This window comes from Perissodus microlepis, chromosome 17 (genome assembly GCF_051167445.1).
Source record: "Perissodus microlepis isolate ML-2025 ecotype Zambia chromosome 17, ASM5116744v1, whole genome shotgun sequence".
NCBI classification, from domain to species: domain Eukaryota; kingdom Metazoa; phylum Chordata; class Actinopteri; order Cichliformes; family Cichlidae; genus Perissodus; species Perissodus microlepis.
In genome coordinates, this window is record NC_140477.1 from 35,391,352 (window position 1) to 35,408,440 (window position 17,089).

A 17,089-nucleotide genomic window follows, 5' to 3' on the forward strand; every position below is an offset into this window, starting at 1 on the left:
TCAGTATTCGTGAATTCACCTATTCCTGGATTTTTCTGTGGAACGTAACTCGGATAATTCGCCTATTTGCTGATTTTTTATTTTTTATTTTTTATTTTTTTAAATTTTCATAGAGCTAAAATGTTTGATAATTATTTTCATTAGGATGATCGTTTAAGATATATTTGGTGTTTGAACTGTTAAAATAGAAAGTTATAAACGTTTTTAGAGGGGGGAGTGGACTGTACTGATGACTGTAAAGTAGTAGTACCTGGGGTTGTAATACAAGTACTCTGAAGTCCTGTTAACTTAATTTGTAAATAATTAATAATAAATTCAAGATAATCAAAAGTAATTCAATTTTATGTTATTTTTAATATATTTAAGTAAACAGAAATTAGGTTTATTCAGCATATTATATGTATTATATTATATGTAACAGATACATTGGTATATCTGTAAATAACTGTAAATAAAACTGTAAATAAAAATGTGCCTGTGAGCACTGTGACTTGCCAAAGAGAAGAGAGGGGGGGAAAACTGCTGACACATCTAAGTTTCCACCCACATTAAGTTTGTTTTTTCCCACGTTATATTGTCCTGTCACCAGTAAGGTTTACATGCTAGCTAGCAACAGATTAGATGAGAACCACAACAGGCTCTGTTCAGCAGCTACTGCTCACTGGTTTTTTGTTTTTTTTCCCCCATCGCTGAACCTTTGAAACCTTCTTCTAGGCTACTTGCAAAGATGTTGAAGTATTTATAAAGTAAACGCTACAGACCTCATGGGACACTGGACAAGTCTAAATGTGTTTGCTGATGAGACTGGCGTGGAAGCTGTTTGGCTGAGTCTTGTTTTGCAGATTATTTGCGCTTACTGAAGATGCCACTGCAATCAGACTAAAACTGGAGTGTGCGCGTCCTCCTCTGGGGTTATTTTCCACGATGGCTTCGGAAATCGGCACTTTGGTTTATTGGTGCAGAAGAGCCGTGTGGTTACAGTAGCCACGCTCGAGGGGATGCACGCCTTTCTGCAATAACTGCTTCAGCGCACTACGTTTTAATTGCGGCTGCCAGTTCAGTCCTTTATAAACAGAAGACAGCCTACTTCCTTGTTTTTGCAGTTGTACGGGTGCTTTGCTGCTTTGCGTGTCAGTCAGATGATGTTGGACTGAAAAACATGTTTGCATTGTTGTAAAACGGAGAGTAAAAACATTGTTTCATGTTTTTTTGTGAAGATGGAAGGTGAGATATCAAGAGAGACAGTCATGAGTGCTTTTGAGGATAGATAAAAGCACTCATGACACAGTAAATAAATGCCTGCGATGTAATGCTTGAGTGGGACAATAAGAATTTTACTGAAGGCTGTGAGCGATGAGAAGAGGAAGAAAAGGACTGGCCAAGAGAGGAAACGGCGTTCATCGTAGAGAGGCTTAAATTCTCTTGCATGCTTGTTCTCGGTGCTGCCTTGTCTCCTCCCTTTAGTGTTTGGTTTGTGTGTGTGTGTGTGGGAGAGAGAGACGGGGCTGTGCTCAGTGGCTTGTTGTACCAGGTTTAGTCCGATCAAGACGTGGTAGCAGCGACAAGCTCACATCCCTCTGCTGACTGACACATGGTACGCATTTCCTTTGTTTCTGTAAGTGAACTTTAACACTGCATATGTGTCTGCTGGGTTGATTGCAGTTACAGTTGATCACAGTGTCGCTTTAGAAGAGCTTTGATCTAGAAGATGCTTTGTTTCTTTGAACTATTGCTGCTGTAAGAGTAAGTAATTTGAAGCTCTACATGTAACTGTTTGTGATAAGGTTCCACGCAAAAACACAGAGCCTGCCTTGTTGTTTCCACTCTGTTTGTTTACTTAGTGTGTTGTCACTGAATGAAGGCCAACTCTCACTGGCGTGCTTTGCTCAAGGGCTGTGGGTACAGCCAACTCAGATTGTATTGCTTCTGTTGGAGCTGTAATGAAGAGTTAGATGGCTCAGTATGTGTCTTCACAGATTTCTTCTCAAGTGTAAGAATAAGGACGGCTGCTGCAGCTGAAGCATGGATCCACTGAAGCCTAATGATGGGAGGGGGGCTGACTCTAGTTGCTTGCAAGCAAGCTACAGGCAGGAATACAACTACATTATAACAGCATAATAGCTCCTTAATGCAACCCTCTCAAGTCCAATTAAAACCCTAATGAGGCCTACAATGAGATCACAATGAAGCATTTTTTTTCTTTAAGTCAGATCAATTAACAGCAGAAACGGCAGACCAGATTCTTAATTGTCTGACCATGTGTGTGTCTCATTTAAAGGCAAATTACCCAATTATGTATTGGTGCACTAGAGTTATGTAACAGCAGTGGTTTCCAGGAATGATTGTGTTTCTGTTTAATTATATTCCCCTCCAAAAGAAGCCCTGCGGGAGTCTTGGAGCTATCCAAGGGCTGCAGGCAGCTAGGACTGGAGTGAGTGTAATCAGATTGACAGTACTGGCCAAGCCCTGTGCTTGTTCATTCTGAACAGCTGCTGGTGTCTGGAGCCAGATCTTAGAATAAAGAAACAGGATAAAGAATGAATTGTGAACGCGCATTTAGCGAGTATTACACAGAGGTCTTAAGTGACTTTCCAATCCCAAAATCACTCAAATTCTTGCGTTATCAGATAAATACACTGATCAAAAAAATTAAAGAAACTCTTGGAAAACGCTGATTTTTTTTCTCCCCATTCTCAATGGGACAGTGTAATGTTTGAGGAACTAAAGGATGCCACATCGTTTGATGGAAATGAAAATTCAGTGGGCCACAACAACAATTCGAAATAGTATTCACTAGTTTGTATGGCTCCCACGTGCTTGTATGCATGCCTGACAAAATTTGGGGATGCTCCTAATGAGTCGATGGATGGGGTCTGGTGGGATCTCCTTCCAGATCTGGACCAGGGCTGAACTCCTGAACAGTAGGGCTGTGCGATATGACCAAAATCTCATATCCCGATATAAGAATTCTATCGTCCCGATAACGATATAAATCACAAAAATGTAACATTTTCTGTAAATTCTGTGAATCTCGGGCAGCTCGACTTGCGGGAAGTGTTTCCAGCTGTGCGTCATGTAGCTGGAGTCGAGTGTTTTAGCCGATGCATGAAACTATACATTTTTAGACATAAGTTGTAACGGACGCCGTTTTCTTTGTGAGTATTTATTACACGGCGTGCTGCAGGGAAAAGCCTGTTCTAACGTTTGAGTCTAAGGTTTATTTTTTTTAGCACCTGGCGGCTCTTTTTTACTTCTCATCCGTAAATAATCTGCTCTTTCATGTGATTCAGTTTATTTTGAAAAGTCTCAACAGGATCTTGAGCTTTATTGTGAAAGGTTTATGTGGAACATAAACAAGCGGACACGCGATGCTGTTACCGTCGTTGTTGCTAACGACAATGCATAAAAGCAGGTGCTTGTCCGTCCATATTGTGGTTATATTAAATATAAGAGAAAGAGAGAACTTTAAGAAATGAATATAGCCACTACAGTGACCATCAAAACCATGAAAAAATATTGCCGTAAACAGTTTATTTTGCGACACCACGAAACAAACGATAGCGTAAAATGAAACGATAGACGTTTTTATATCGTCATCCGATATATATCGTTATATCGAACAGCCCTAGTCTGAGGTGCAGCCTTGCAGCATCAGATGGACTGAAACATAACGTCCCGGTGTTCTGTTGGATTTAGGTCAGGCGATAATTGGGGCCAGTCAGAAGTATCAATTCCATCATTCTCCAGGAACTGCCAGGAACTCTAGCCACATGAGGTCAGGCATTGTCCAGGAGTAACTCAGAACACACTGCCCAGTGTATTGTGTGACAGTGCGTTCAAGATTTCATCCCGATACCTGCAGTCAGGCTGCTGTCCCTCCATGGATATGCTTCCCCAGACAATCACTGACGTACCACCAAACTGGTCATGCCGAATGATGTTGCTCTCATCTGTGAAAAACACAGGACGCTAGTGGTGGAGCTGCTAATTCTAGTATTATATGGCTAATGCAAGTTGGGCTCCATGGTGCCTGATACAGTAACATAAATATTGATATTTACATTGTTCACATTGTAAGGCACTTTACCAAACTGTATTTACATTTTTGTCCTGGGGCGTTTTCATTTTACAAAGAAGCAGGTAGTGTTAGTGGTTGCTAGTAGAAATGTGCTGGACGTTTGTTGTGACGAAGGGGAACTGGGTCAATTTCAGAAATGCTGTTTACCTAAGTCAACTTTCAACAGGCCTATGAAGTTATGTCCGCCTCACCCTCCTTCAGGTTTGTGATGTGCTGGGTTTTTTTTTTAATAACTTCAATAATTTACCCTGTGTCTGGAACAACTGATTTTTAAGATGCTGAGGTAGCGAAGAACTAGGTATTCCATGACAGGACTTAACTAATCAATTGGTGCTGGTTATGTTGATCTATCATAAGAACTCCCTTTCACCTCCCTGCTGCTCTGGGCTTGATAAAACTGAGATTCCATTCTGTGTGAAATCCACCCAGTCACCCCCACTTTCTCAGTTTTAAAGACTTGCGTGATGAAATGCTACAATTTCATGAAATGCTGTTGATCACCTGTATCAGGTTTCACATTTCTCCCTCCTCATCTCCCAACATGATTGTATAAACTCCTTTATATTGTAAAACCAATATTTTTTTAATCTACTTACTTCTGCGACACCTATAAGGGGTTGTTATCAGGCTTAGAGTTAGGAATGGAGAGACAGGATGATGACCAGAAACGCACTGGGATTCTTCCTGTTTGCTCCAGTGTTTCTGCTTAGAATTATCTCTGTATGGATTTCCTGTCTGACCCTGCATTGCTTCCAATTTCCATTGTGTCACACACTACTTCAGTTTATCTCGAGTAGAAGTTAAAGCTTACATTTAATTGCAATTGAGCATCTTCCAAGGCATGCTATTTTGTGTGGAAATCGAATTTTGACCCTAAAAAAATGTTGAAAATCCAGTGGTGTGCTGAATATATTCAGCAGTCTACACTGTAAACTCTGCTTTATCATAAACAACATTTACAGTGAAGCAGCACTTAAAGCTATGTTGATCAGCCAGTTGTTGTTTTCTGCCCATCTGGAAATTACTGTCTATCAAGTAATATTTAAAGCCATTGCCTGCTAAGTATCAATTTAAGTGTTTTAAATGGAGTATTGAGAAAATACTAAAAATGGCAAACATTTAAGAGACTCGTTCTGCAACACTGTCACTACTTAAACTACGTAAAGCTGTCAGGTTTGCACTGATCCAAGCATTTGTTTGGCGTACAATTGTTATTTTACATCACTGAGTTCATATAATATAAGGCAGTAACTGTAGCTTGTAAGTGGACGGAAAGATTTTTGCCAAAGTTGAGGCGAGGGGAAGACTGAGTCAAAAGTCAGACTCATTCTGAATCATAACACAGTCACATCTTAAGACACTGACTTAATGATGTTTTTAGAATCAGAATAACTCAAGTCTCAAAATTGATTTTCAGTGTCCATCAGTTATAAATCTCCAAAACAACATAACCTCTGGAACTTCCTGCAGTAGTTCTGTCTATATTCATGGAGCCATTGCAAAGAGGAACTGCTAGTAGCTAATTTGAATACTTTCAGTAGCATCAATAGAAAATCAAAAAGTGAGTTCCAGTGTTCCTCATTGTATCTAGAGCAGCATTGTGCTTAATATTTACATTCCTCAAAGTGCCAAATGCAAAGAACTTTTATCCCCAGTTTTGTTTTTTGGGTCTCTTTTACACACCGTCTGCTGTAGTCCACAGTTTCAGACTTTAACAACAGCCATTCTAAGCAGCTTCTGTTACATCTGTCTGAAAGCTTGGCTCCACTACATGATTAGCATCGGGCAAGGCATTAGAGGAGCATGTATTTCATTCTGAGCTATATCAGAATTTCCAGGGCACAGAGTTGTACTTAAAGACGGCATAATGACACGGCTTGGTTTCAGCAGGGTAATCAACAGGAGCAGACTAGGCCTCACTGTCAGGCAGCCCTGTGGGTCTCCACACCTGCTCCCTATCACAGGGGTGAAAAGCTACCGACTTAAACAGGTTTCAAACTGCATTGGTACTGTATCCCAGCACGCAGTGTTCATCATTTTGTCCACACCTTTCTTTCTAGTATGTAAGCCTAACACCTACAGCTCTCCCAAAGCATTAAACAGAAGGTTTATACACCTGTGTTTGAGCATGTGGAAATCAAGTGCAGTAAACAAAAACGGACTAGTTTTAGCAGCGATGTTCCGATTACATCATTGACCAGGAAGGAAATTCTGCACGGTCATCATTCACTCTGCCCAATTGCTTTTGGTTATTCTGTGGAATTGACACAGATGAAACAAAACATTTGCCATTCACTTTTTAACAGACTTGCATGATGGTTGCTCCCTCTTTACTGAAATAAATACCTTGGCTCACCCTGTAAATTCAGGTTATGGGCTTGGCTCTTGCCTTACTTTGGCAGTATCTTGGCCAGTGCATACAGATCTCTGTGAGCCCATACCATTAGACGTTTCATTTGTGATGCCTGCTGTAGTTCCACTCCAGTTGTAAATAAGCCACCCTTTGGTCAGCACCCATGAGCACCATCCCATACTGTAGCTCTCTACCTCTGAAGTCGGCCTTTAGCCAGGGACTTTCTGACGGATGTGCCAGACTTTGAAGATACTCTGACAGGACTGCGTGCTGGCCTGCAGTGGTTTCACACTAAGACTGCTGCAGAAGGGATATTTGAGTTTCATTAGATTGCAGCTTAGAATATTTTACATGATTATAAACAGTGTATTGCACAAATGAGATGTGAAGTACTCTGTTATGATGTAACATTTTATTGTACTGCTCCTCTTTATGCAGATATTTCTTCCATCAATCACTTGAGGCAGCCCAGAAACCTCTTTATTGTAAACAAGGAGCAAACTAAGTGTAAGCAGATCTAATGAATGCACTTTCTAACTTTGTAACTATCCAGTGAAATTGGCTTTGCATTCTGAAAAAAAAGTCACTTTTGAAATCATTCTATGAGACAAAACAAACCTGTTATTAGAATAAGTGCTTCGGTGTTGCTTTGATGTTTAATGTAACAGGACTCTTTCTACCGTCCATCAGTACGTCTACTAGAAAACCCCTGAACCTGTTAGGTTGTTCCCTTCAGGGAGTTTTACTTTAGAGCAGTTAATGAATTCATTAAAAAAATATAATTTGCTAATCAACAAATTGGTCATTTGTTAAGCAAAATACAGTTGGAGTGTTTTTCTACTTTCCCAGAACCTGAAGTCTAAATAGCTCCAGTGCTGTTCCTGCTGTCCTCTGTGTCTGAACGTCAGGAGGTTTCAGTTAGTGCTTATCACGTCAGGAATTAGGTTTTAATTGAATTTACATTCTTTCATACAGCAGTCTATGATGGATAGGGCTTGGCATGAACCAGCTTGTATGAGGTTAATCTTTTAAAAATGCATATCTTAATGTCATTATGTAAAAACTGGTTTGCATGCTGTCTGTGTGGAGAGCAGAAATTTTGAAACCACTGCCTATTGTCTGGTGATGACTTTGACTATGATGACTGGCACATTACAACAAAATTTGAACTGTTCACTCTCCTGATATACTGCATCCATCCATCTTTACTTATAAAGCACATTAAAACAACCACAGGTGACACAAAGTGCTGTTACATTGGAATAAAAAACATAAGATAGATAGATAAGGTAAATCCATAAATAAAATAAATTAAATTAAAAAGAAAAACTTGCTGAACCAAGTCTTAAATGGGTTTTAAGACTTGGTTTTTACTGGCTAAAGAAACTAACCAGTGAACTAAGAACCACTGGGTTCCCAGACTGTTTAGTTTTGTTCAGTTGCAGAGTCTACAAATAAGAAATGTGATAACCATACAGTGGTTTTCCTGATAATAAATGATGAGTTTTATTTGCAGTTTATTGGCTGAGGGAGGGTTTTTATAGACAGTACCAGTTCTGGGAAAAGAGGGTGAGGTGTTTTTTATGAGGAACTCTTCAGTTAGTAAACTATTTGAAGTGCTGAAAGCACATTAGCACATGCATTTCGAAACTCCTTTGCTCATATACACTATGCAATATGGGTAGTATAAGTGTGAACGCGACCATTAGTTTGATACACAGCTGGCAAAGCTTCTAATCTAACAGTAGTGATTAAGCCAGAGTCACAACAGCTGCTGTTCCATATTAGCTGTGATGGCTAATATGAAAGGTTTTTCTTCACTTCATGTCTTAACCATGCAGTGGTTTTCCTGAAAATTAAATAATGAGTTTTGTTTGCAGCTCTTCAGGTTTGGCGTGCTTAGTAATTATTTAGTAATCAGTTGTTTTGATGTCTTTCAGCTTGTTGTTTTGCTTTTACAGCCCACAGCTTTACTGTTTGGGTTTGAGGATATGAGGCAGCTGGTGAGTGGAGAGCAGTGGACAGCAAAAAGGAGCTAAAAGGACAGTCTCTGCTCGGTCCTGCTATCGGGGCTAGAGAAATCCTATCTGTGTGGGAGTGTGTGCGTGTGTGCACTGCAATAGCATGCACAATGCTGTTGAAAAAAACAAAAGCATAACATTCAAATGGAGAAACTCACAGTTTCGATTGCTAAGCTCGTTCTTAATCGAATAAAATGTGAATGTATGTTAATGGTCCAGTTGAATTTATGAAATGCTCAGAGACGTTTTAGTTTTAGTAATCTCCAGTACTTTTAAAATCTTAACAATATTATTCCTGCTGACACAATTATAAATCAGTGCTGTGCTGTTTAATTCTAAGCCTCTGTCTGATAACATATTAGCTGAATCAAGAGGATTAGAATTCTGGATTGTGTTATTGAGCTAAACCAGCATATTTGTATAAAGAGGAATTGTTAAGTATAGTATGAACGGGACAAGTTTATGTAAATACCCTGCCATGGCCTGATATCACAACTATATCACAACACAGTGGAACATAAGAGATTTTAGAGCCACATGTTACACTTGCAACATAAATATATATTACATAAATGCAATATAAAGGCTACACATCGACAGACATGAGTTGTGCATGTGACATTTCAAAATATCAGCTTTTATACAAAATAAACAAAAAGTGTCATACAGTAACAATGGCTATGTGGAGCTTTAAAAATAGCTGGCAGTGATGACTCAGCCATCCAGCAGCAGTCTAGCACCTGGAAACCTGCAGCTCTGTCTCTGTCGCTCCCTATTGAGATTTTTAGCCTCTGTAATTGTGTCTTTCTTCAGTGACAAACACCTTCGTGGCGTCTAACATACAGGCTGTGGATTTTTTCAGGATATTTATAGCTTGACTACACAGAAGAGTTTTAGGCTGTATTTTGATTCTAGTAACTAAAGGTGCCTTTCAGATATAGGGGAAAAAACTGTTGGTATTTTTTTCTTTCCTTGCTGCTAAAAAGAAACTGGGTCAGAACTTGCTGCGAGTGATGTTTTAACATTATGTAATATGCCATGGCATTTTATCCTGAATTAGCACTCCATCCTTTCACAGGCAGAGACGGGGTTTGGGGCCATGTTTCCTGTCTAGGTTTGGAAGGTTTGGTGCGTTCTGATTGGGTGGAATCTGTTTAGGTAGTTACATCATCACCTTTTATAGCTGTATGAATATGGATGAGCATTTGTTTCCCAGCGTTGTGTAGATAAGCCTGAGTGTTCTTAATACACTGCCTCTGTTTATGTAGGAGTTGGGTTTGTTCTGAATAAATGTGGAAATGGACAAAATTAGGGTTGTCTCTGAGTTTGTGCCTCTTCCCCAGACGCAAGTCCTTAAATGTTGGATATTTGGCTATACAGACTTTAACCACATACTGTTACTGTTATCTGAAAGTTGATTTAATTTATTAAAGACTAATAATCTCAAAATCGTTTCTTGCAAAGTGTAAAAAGCCCAGATGCTTTGCTCTGTGTCTGTGGTTAAAATGTATTTCAGTTTTCTCTCACAGCATCTGCTGCAGTGTCCTTGTTTGTCATGTCATCGGCACAGCAAGCTGCTGGCTTTGAAATGAAAACGAGATGAAAAGAGTCAGACAGTAAAATGTCACCTTGCTTTTCACCCCCTCTAAAAGGGAGCTGGACACCTTGAACATTGCCCCCGTCTTTGTTTCCTTCATTAATTCAAACAAGGTTGTCTGGTGTCATCCAGTTATGTCGGCGGCTGAGGTTGAAGTACAGGCTTGACTTGCACATCTATTGTGTTTGAGCCTGCAGGTCTGAACAGACCACAGTGGGATCAAACTAGGTGAGCTGTCATAGGGAGTTTACCTTTTTATTTGCATTTGCCTTAATCAAACACAGTAAGCTATTGCAGCAATAGCTGCCAATGTTGTCTTTATTTTCAGACTGTGAGAACTCTTCAGATTCTTACAGTATTACATGTGCGTCTGCGATCATGCACACAAAATTGTGATTGCTCAACTCATCTGAGATCTGTTTTGATTAACATGTCAGTGGAAACTGAAACACTACCCGCATGAAAATATTATGATGATGATTTTTCTCTTGCAATATAAGGCTGATGGGTTCGAAACTTTTATTCTCTCTAATGATGGGAATTATCACTGACAGTAAAATGTACACATATCTATGTCCATGCTTTTAAGATCCATCTACTTTAGTGAAGGATTTTAGACATCTTATGATGCACGTGTTGCATACATTAATACACCAGCACTAGCTCATTGCAGATCTTGTTGTCAGTGGATATGCAGTACGTTCCTCCTCAGGCCTGTGAGTAGAGTCACTGCAGTGGAGGTGCAGCAGACATTGCTTGGTTTGCTCATCAGAGAGCTCTTACTGAAGCTCCTGTAAATGGCCGGATAGTATGCATTGTTTTATTATATATTTTTTTTACATTAATGTAAGTTTATGTTGAGGAAATACTGCTGGCTATATATGATATGGTATGATAAATATCCGGCATACAAATGTTGATATCTGTATGAGCTTCAAAAATCCAATGTGCATTAGAGCAGCGGTCCCCAACCCCCGGGCCACGGATCGGTAGCGGACCGCGAGAGTTGAGGCTCGGGTGTGAAACTTAGGGTTTTTATCGTTTTTTTTAGCGTTATTTTTTAATCGTTAACTCCATTTCCCTGGGTCTTTTCCCATGTGTTATGAATAAATCTTATTTTTTTGATACTGGTACTGGTTTTATTTTCTTGTATTAATCTGCAACTCCTTAAAGGCCGGTCTGTGAAAATATTGTCGGACACACGGTCCTTGGTGCAAAAAAAAGGTTGGGGGTCGCTGCATTAGAGCACAGTACGTGTACGAGACTGGGAATGGAATTTAGTATCAAAAGTTTCCAAACCAAACATGGTTGTCAGCTGCCAGCTTTCCCAAAGTCTAATATCAGTTGTGTGTGTGTGTGTGTGTGTGTGTGTGTGTGTGTGTGTGTGTGTGTGTGTGTGTGTGTGTGTGTTTGTTTCAGCAACTACAGTCACTCATAGCTTCACTGAAGGTGATTTTTAGGTTGCTAATATACACTGTCAAAAAAAAAAAAAGCTGCTTTGTGGTGTTAAAGAAATGAATGCAGGGGCACTAGAGGAGCAACAACGAGATTACTCCCAAAGCACTAACGGTTTTACAGGTGGAGGACATTTTTCCCTCCTCGTCTTTTCTCATTAGTTTTGCATTTGGATCATATCAGTGTTACTACTGGCAGCATGAGGTGATACCTGGACTCCAGCACAGGTAGTCCAACTCCTCCAGGCACATCAGAATGTGCCATGGCTGGAGGATTTGTTGTGTTTCTCACCGTAGTCTCAAGATTACTCACATTACTCAGTCCAAATCAGTATTCAGCATGTCGCCATTGAGATCTGATGTGGTTTTAACGTGTCCCTTTAGTTTTGGGATGTTTTTTGAGCAGTGTAATAGTGTAATATTAATTATCATGATTGTGAGAATATTATTTTACAGAGGATTATCTGTAAAATAATTGCAGTGCACTGCAAAATACAGACAAATGCTAAAAATCCTGCTGGCTTTAAAACTGTGAGTTTTCAGAATGGGCTCATGTGTGGTGAAATCCCCTCGATCCTTTATCTCTCTGAACTTGAGTCAGTGCTCCTCCATCTCTACCTCACTTTGTTTTTCATGTAGAAACCCCAAAAAGATGAACATGTTAGATTATTCATGACACTAAAAGTTCAGCTGTGAGGATGTGGGTTGTACACTGTTGATTCTCATTCTCCACACAAATGTTTGTGCTGGGAAAACAGCAGACTGTACAAATCTCACAGACAACTTGACGACAGACATTATTTTTGATGATTTATAGAATATTAAAACCTGGTCACAAAAAGTTCGAGTTTGAATGATTCATACTTTAGGTCAGCTTAGTGCATGTAAACCTCCCACCACCCTTTTTTTGATGATCAATTTATAGTGACAAAAGCTTTTCAAATGCTAATGTGGTCTTGCCACTTGCTGTGGTCCAGCAAGTGCGCTTTTATTCAACTGTATTGTTAAAACTCTTTCTCGGGCTGCCTGTCGCAGTTTCTGTTTTCTATTAGTGGTACTTGGAGATTGTTGCTGGCCCTTCACTTTGTGTCTCTGTCAGCCTCTTCACCACCACCCACACTCTCATCTGCATAATTAATCAGCACTAATCACCAGGTGAGGTTGTTATAAACAGCATTCACCCCAGGTTCACAAAGACTGTCAGTCACGGAAGCTGCTGACAGTTGCTGTGAGTTTATTGAACAGAGAGTTTGAGGAAAAGTGGTTTATTTTGGGATCAGACTGTGTGCTGTATTTAGAGAAAACTACCAGCCTTCCAGGAACAAACTCCTCTGACCTCTTTGCCCCAATGACTGAGGGTCATCTGTTTGCAACTTGGAGGGAGTGGCCTCAGTGTAATGGTAAGACAGCACACTGAGCCAAGATTAAATTAGGAAAGCACTCTGTTGGTGCCTCTTCACAAAGCCTCGTTAATAGATCTCTGACGTTCAGTGACAGTTTGCTAATCCCTTATTGTTCTGAGCAGCTCTTAGTATCGTCTGCCCTCTCAGCCAGTAGGTCTCTGGGTTCTAACCAATCAGAACTTTGTGATTTGATTTCATCTGTAGGATTATCTGAGCAATAACCAATCAGTGGCACTGTTTTCCCCGTCTTCCTTCTCACTGAGCTGCCTATGGTTGTTTTGTCTGACTAGAGATTATATAGGATCCTGCTTCACTCCGGCGGTGACCATGACACCAGATCTATTCACTACAGCTGCCTGGACTAATATGATGGGTTTCTGTAAACCTGAGCCAGACGGTATCTTGGAGGTAGTGAAATTAAGAATCTTCTGCAGTCGTGTTGATATTTGCTGTGTCGGAGTTATGACTGAACAGAAACAGCGCCCTTACTGTTGCAGAGGTGTTACTTTTAAGATGAAGAGAGGTCATGGTGAGCAAACCTAATCAGAGCCTGTTTGTTGTTTTTGGTCAGCTGTTAAATTCTTCCACTCTCCGCTGTGCACAGGTGGAGGGAGTCATGTGGTTGAGTGTCTGTTGTTTGTGGTCAGAGCTGCTTACCAATTACACTGTAATGTTTATTGCTCTGCGGATAGGACTTAATAAGAAATGGTTGAAATATTTAAGTTGATTGTAATGATTAACTTCCTGTTTATGAGACATTACATTAATAACTACCTGCAAAGTAAATGGTGTACTGTACTGAAAATATAAAACACTTTAGTAACAAAGTGGTTGTGCTGTTACATGGATATTTATTGTACCCAGAGGATGCATCCACAAAACATTAATATTTTTCTCCTGTGCTATTCTGAGGCTGATGCTGCAGGGATGACATGTCATGCAACCAGTGAATAATCCCGAAAGTTTCATTTGGCCAAAGTTCTTTTAAAAGTGATTCTTGTCACTTGGCAGGAACCTTTGAAATTACTCCAGAACTTATTTAGACGTTCCTGCTTAATTAAATAATTTGTGGCTTTTAATGATTTCTTTGAAGAATTGGGTGCACAAGTTTGAATTAATTTTGGAGTTTGGAGTTTGTCCCTTAAAAGACATCGAAGAACCTTCAGCACCACTTATTAAAGTTGTATGGTGTTAAATCAATCATTCAACCCTGGAAAAAGAGCAGCTCAAAGCTCAAATTACCATAACATTTATGCTCATGATAAGTGTATGTAAACATCTGAACACAGCTCTGTACTTCTACTATGCATGCGCAATGTTTGCTAACATAGCTTCTTTGGCTGTTGTTTGGCTCTTTGGGGAGCTTAGACATGACAGTTGTCTTCTTTGCCCATCTCCTATAGATTTCTACTCAGGAGTCAGGTCTCCTCCTTATATGATGTGTGGTTTAGGCATATAGCTAGCCAGCTAGCATATCCTAGCAATGACAGAAGCTGTTAACTATAATCTGTAAGCATAAGCTAGTGCATAATATTTCTAAGAGCAGGTTAGCATGAGGACATTATCACATTGCACAAAGCAGCGTTTGATTTATTAATCCACAATAAAAATCACATTTTTTTTAAATTTTACATTTGATTTTTAAGTTTTAAAAATGAATGTGCACTCACTCAGTTTGCTGAAGATTTCTAAACTCATCTTGTAAAACCAGTTTAATTCATCATTAATCAAAATCAGTTCCCACTGTCACGTTGCCTTGAGGTATATAGTCAATATCAGATGTGACACTAACTAAAGCCCAGATGATCAATAAAACTGCGTGTCTTTTGAGTTTGACTAATTGGTAGACACGACCTCTGGGAAATGTTAAAGAGCTACAACCGTTCAGTGACATTTTAAATGCAAAGCAGTTGTTAGTTGCAGTATGGGATCAACCACTGAGATGGCCCTTAATTATTATTTTGGGATTCTCCGGCAGCAGCTGTTGTAATTAATGGGCCGCTGATTGGTAGTCATTTGGAATGTGACCATTTATTCTCCATCATGTTTGTGTGTGCGCTGTAACTTTATCCATTGCTGTGTATCACCAAGTCTGCTGTCACTCCCTCCCACTGCCTCCATCACCCAACAGATTTATGTTAAGTTGTCTTCCATCCACATTTTGGTTAAACTAATGTCTGTTTTTTTCTGTCTCTTGTCTCCTCTGTTTTTTGTTGTGTGTGTGTGTGTGTGTGTTTGTCTGTTGTCGTCCTGTGCGGCTGCGGCTTCACCTGCTGCTGCTGCTGTTGCTGCTGATGCTGCTGCTGCTGCTGCTGCTGCCCACTATACACCAACCCCACTGCCCGCAAACCCACCACTGCCAACATCTGGTGAACAACACATGGCGGACACCCCTTCGTCCCCTTTAATCTCTATCCAAAATCCTCTGACACATTTTCCAATCCCTTTCATTTTCTGTCTTTCCCTCTGTTTTTATCTGCTATCACTGTCTTGCCCTTCCCCCTCATCTCCACCCTTTCCCCCTGCTAGCAACACGCAGAGTTGAGAGAGCAGCATGCCACCTCCGGTAAGCCAGTGACCTTTCAGAGGAAGGGCTAAGGCCAGTGTACCCAGTCAGCAAACTGGCCAGGACTGATATTTAGGCTGAAATTGATTAGAAAAGAATGCATGTCCTCTTGCTTTTCCCAAGTATTGAGTATTTAAAGTCAGTTTTAGTGGTTAGTTAATTATGTATTTTGGGAAAGTGTGTCACTGTCCACTTCATATATGGCTTCACAACAAAATGTATCTGCATTTGGAAAAGCAAACAAAGTCCATTCTCTTACACAGAGTGCAAAGATGAACTTTTTATATGTAGTATATAAACTGATATTAAGAACGCTCACCCTTAACTTCAGATGGTAAAGCAAAACGATGTGATTGTGTTGCTCTTTCCTTTGTCTAATATGTAAATTCCACTTTCAAATATAGCAGAGAGCCATATGGACTGGTTCACATAGTGCTTTTCTACTCTTCTTGAGAACTCGAAGAGCTTTATACAAAATGTCCCATAAAGCACTTTTGTCTACACCCAGGTGCTTTCTGTGTAACATTCCCACACCTTCCTACTCTGATGAATGAATTGTAGAGCCATTAGGTGTTTAATATCTTGCCCAAGACTGGCAACTGGAACCATTTTAACTAAAACAATAACTACTGCTGTTGCAAGATGGTGTGTGTAAAAATAAATGAGTAAACACATTATTTAAATAGAGATGGGATAACAAGAGACATTTAGCTGCTGACCCCAGTAAGACCAGAGCAGTTGTTGTTTTTTCTTGTTACAAATATTTTTAGAACCATAAATGGTAGAAGTGTTTTCATACTTATGCATGAGTCCTGTTTTGTTTTTTTAATGCAATGTGATTGGTCACACTTCATCCAAGATGGGCTCCCATTGCTAAGCAATAACTTGCCTGCCTGCTTCATTAGGGCTCAGTAAACAAGGTGGAGTAATAGGGGAGCGCCTCACATCTTCAGGTTATCAGCTCTCATGAAAACCGTCATGATGATAATGTTGAAAATAAATATTATGTAAGTTATCAAAATAGGTTATGAAACAGAAGGCTGCAGCTATCAGATGCTCCACAAGAGGGTTGTGTGTGGATGTGCTCTGATTTGAAGAAAGGTGGCAACATGTCAGATTTTTCTTCTGATGTCTTCCCTTTTCATCTCTCACCTCTTCTTCCTTCTCCTTTTATGTAGCTGCCATAGTGTGCGGTGATGACACCGTCCTTCTGACACAGACCCCGAGCAGGATGAGCCAGCGCCAGGTGAAGGAGCGGGACAAGGAGAGGGAGAAGGAGAAGGAAAAGGAGAAGGAAGTAGGCCTCCAAACACCCAACAGGGAGCAGCTTGCCAGCCCCTCTACCCTCAGCCCAGGAGTCAGCTACAGCCACGGTAAGATCTGCATTCCCTTTCCAAAAGACTGTGGTTTGTTATTATTGTCATTAGTTTGCACTTTGTTCTTGTTTGAGAGCTGAGTGCACAGTGAGCGAGAGAGAGAGAGAGAGAGAGAGAGAGAGAGAGGGTTATGGCACGCAGCTGAAATGAAATCATGTCCATCATGGTTATTATAGATCAGCACGTTCGGTCATGATTTAGCATGTCTCCATTACTGTACGTTATGTCATAGTAGTAACGC

General features: G+C 40.1%; 1 protein-coding gene across 10 annotated transcripts in view; it reads left to right on the forward strand.

Moving 5' to 3' along the window:
• Positions 1 to 17,089, forward strand: part of osbpl8 (oxysterol binding protein-like 8) — a 91,540-nt gene that overhangs the window by 34,252 nt on the left and 40,199 nt on the right. For 2 of the 10 annotated variants that reach the window (XM_084909785.1, XM_084909786.1), the window contains exons 3-4: positions 15,436 to 15,472; positions 16,651 to 16,845. In XM_084909785.1, coding sequence (XP_084765911.1) covers positions 15,436 to 15,472; positions 16,651 to 16,845 — 232 coding nt within the window. Of the gene's footprint in view, positions 1 to 1,479; positions 1,595 to 11,482; positions 13,535 to 15,435; positions 15,473 to 16,650; positions 16,846 to 17,089 lie in introns of those variants that run through there. The other 8 variants (XM_084909791.1, XM_084909793.1, XM_084909789.1 and 5 more) reach the window with 7 other exon arrangements.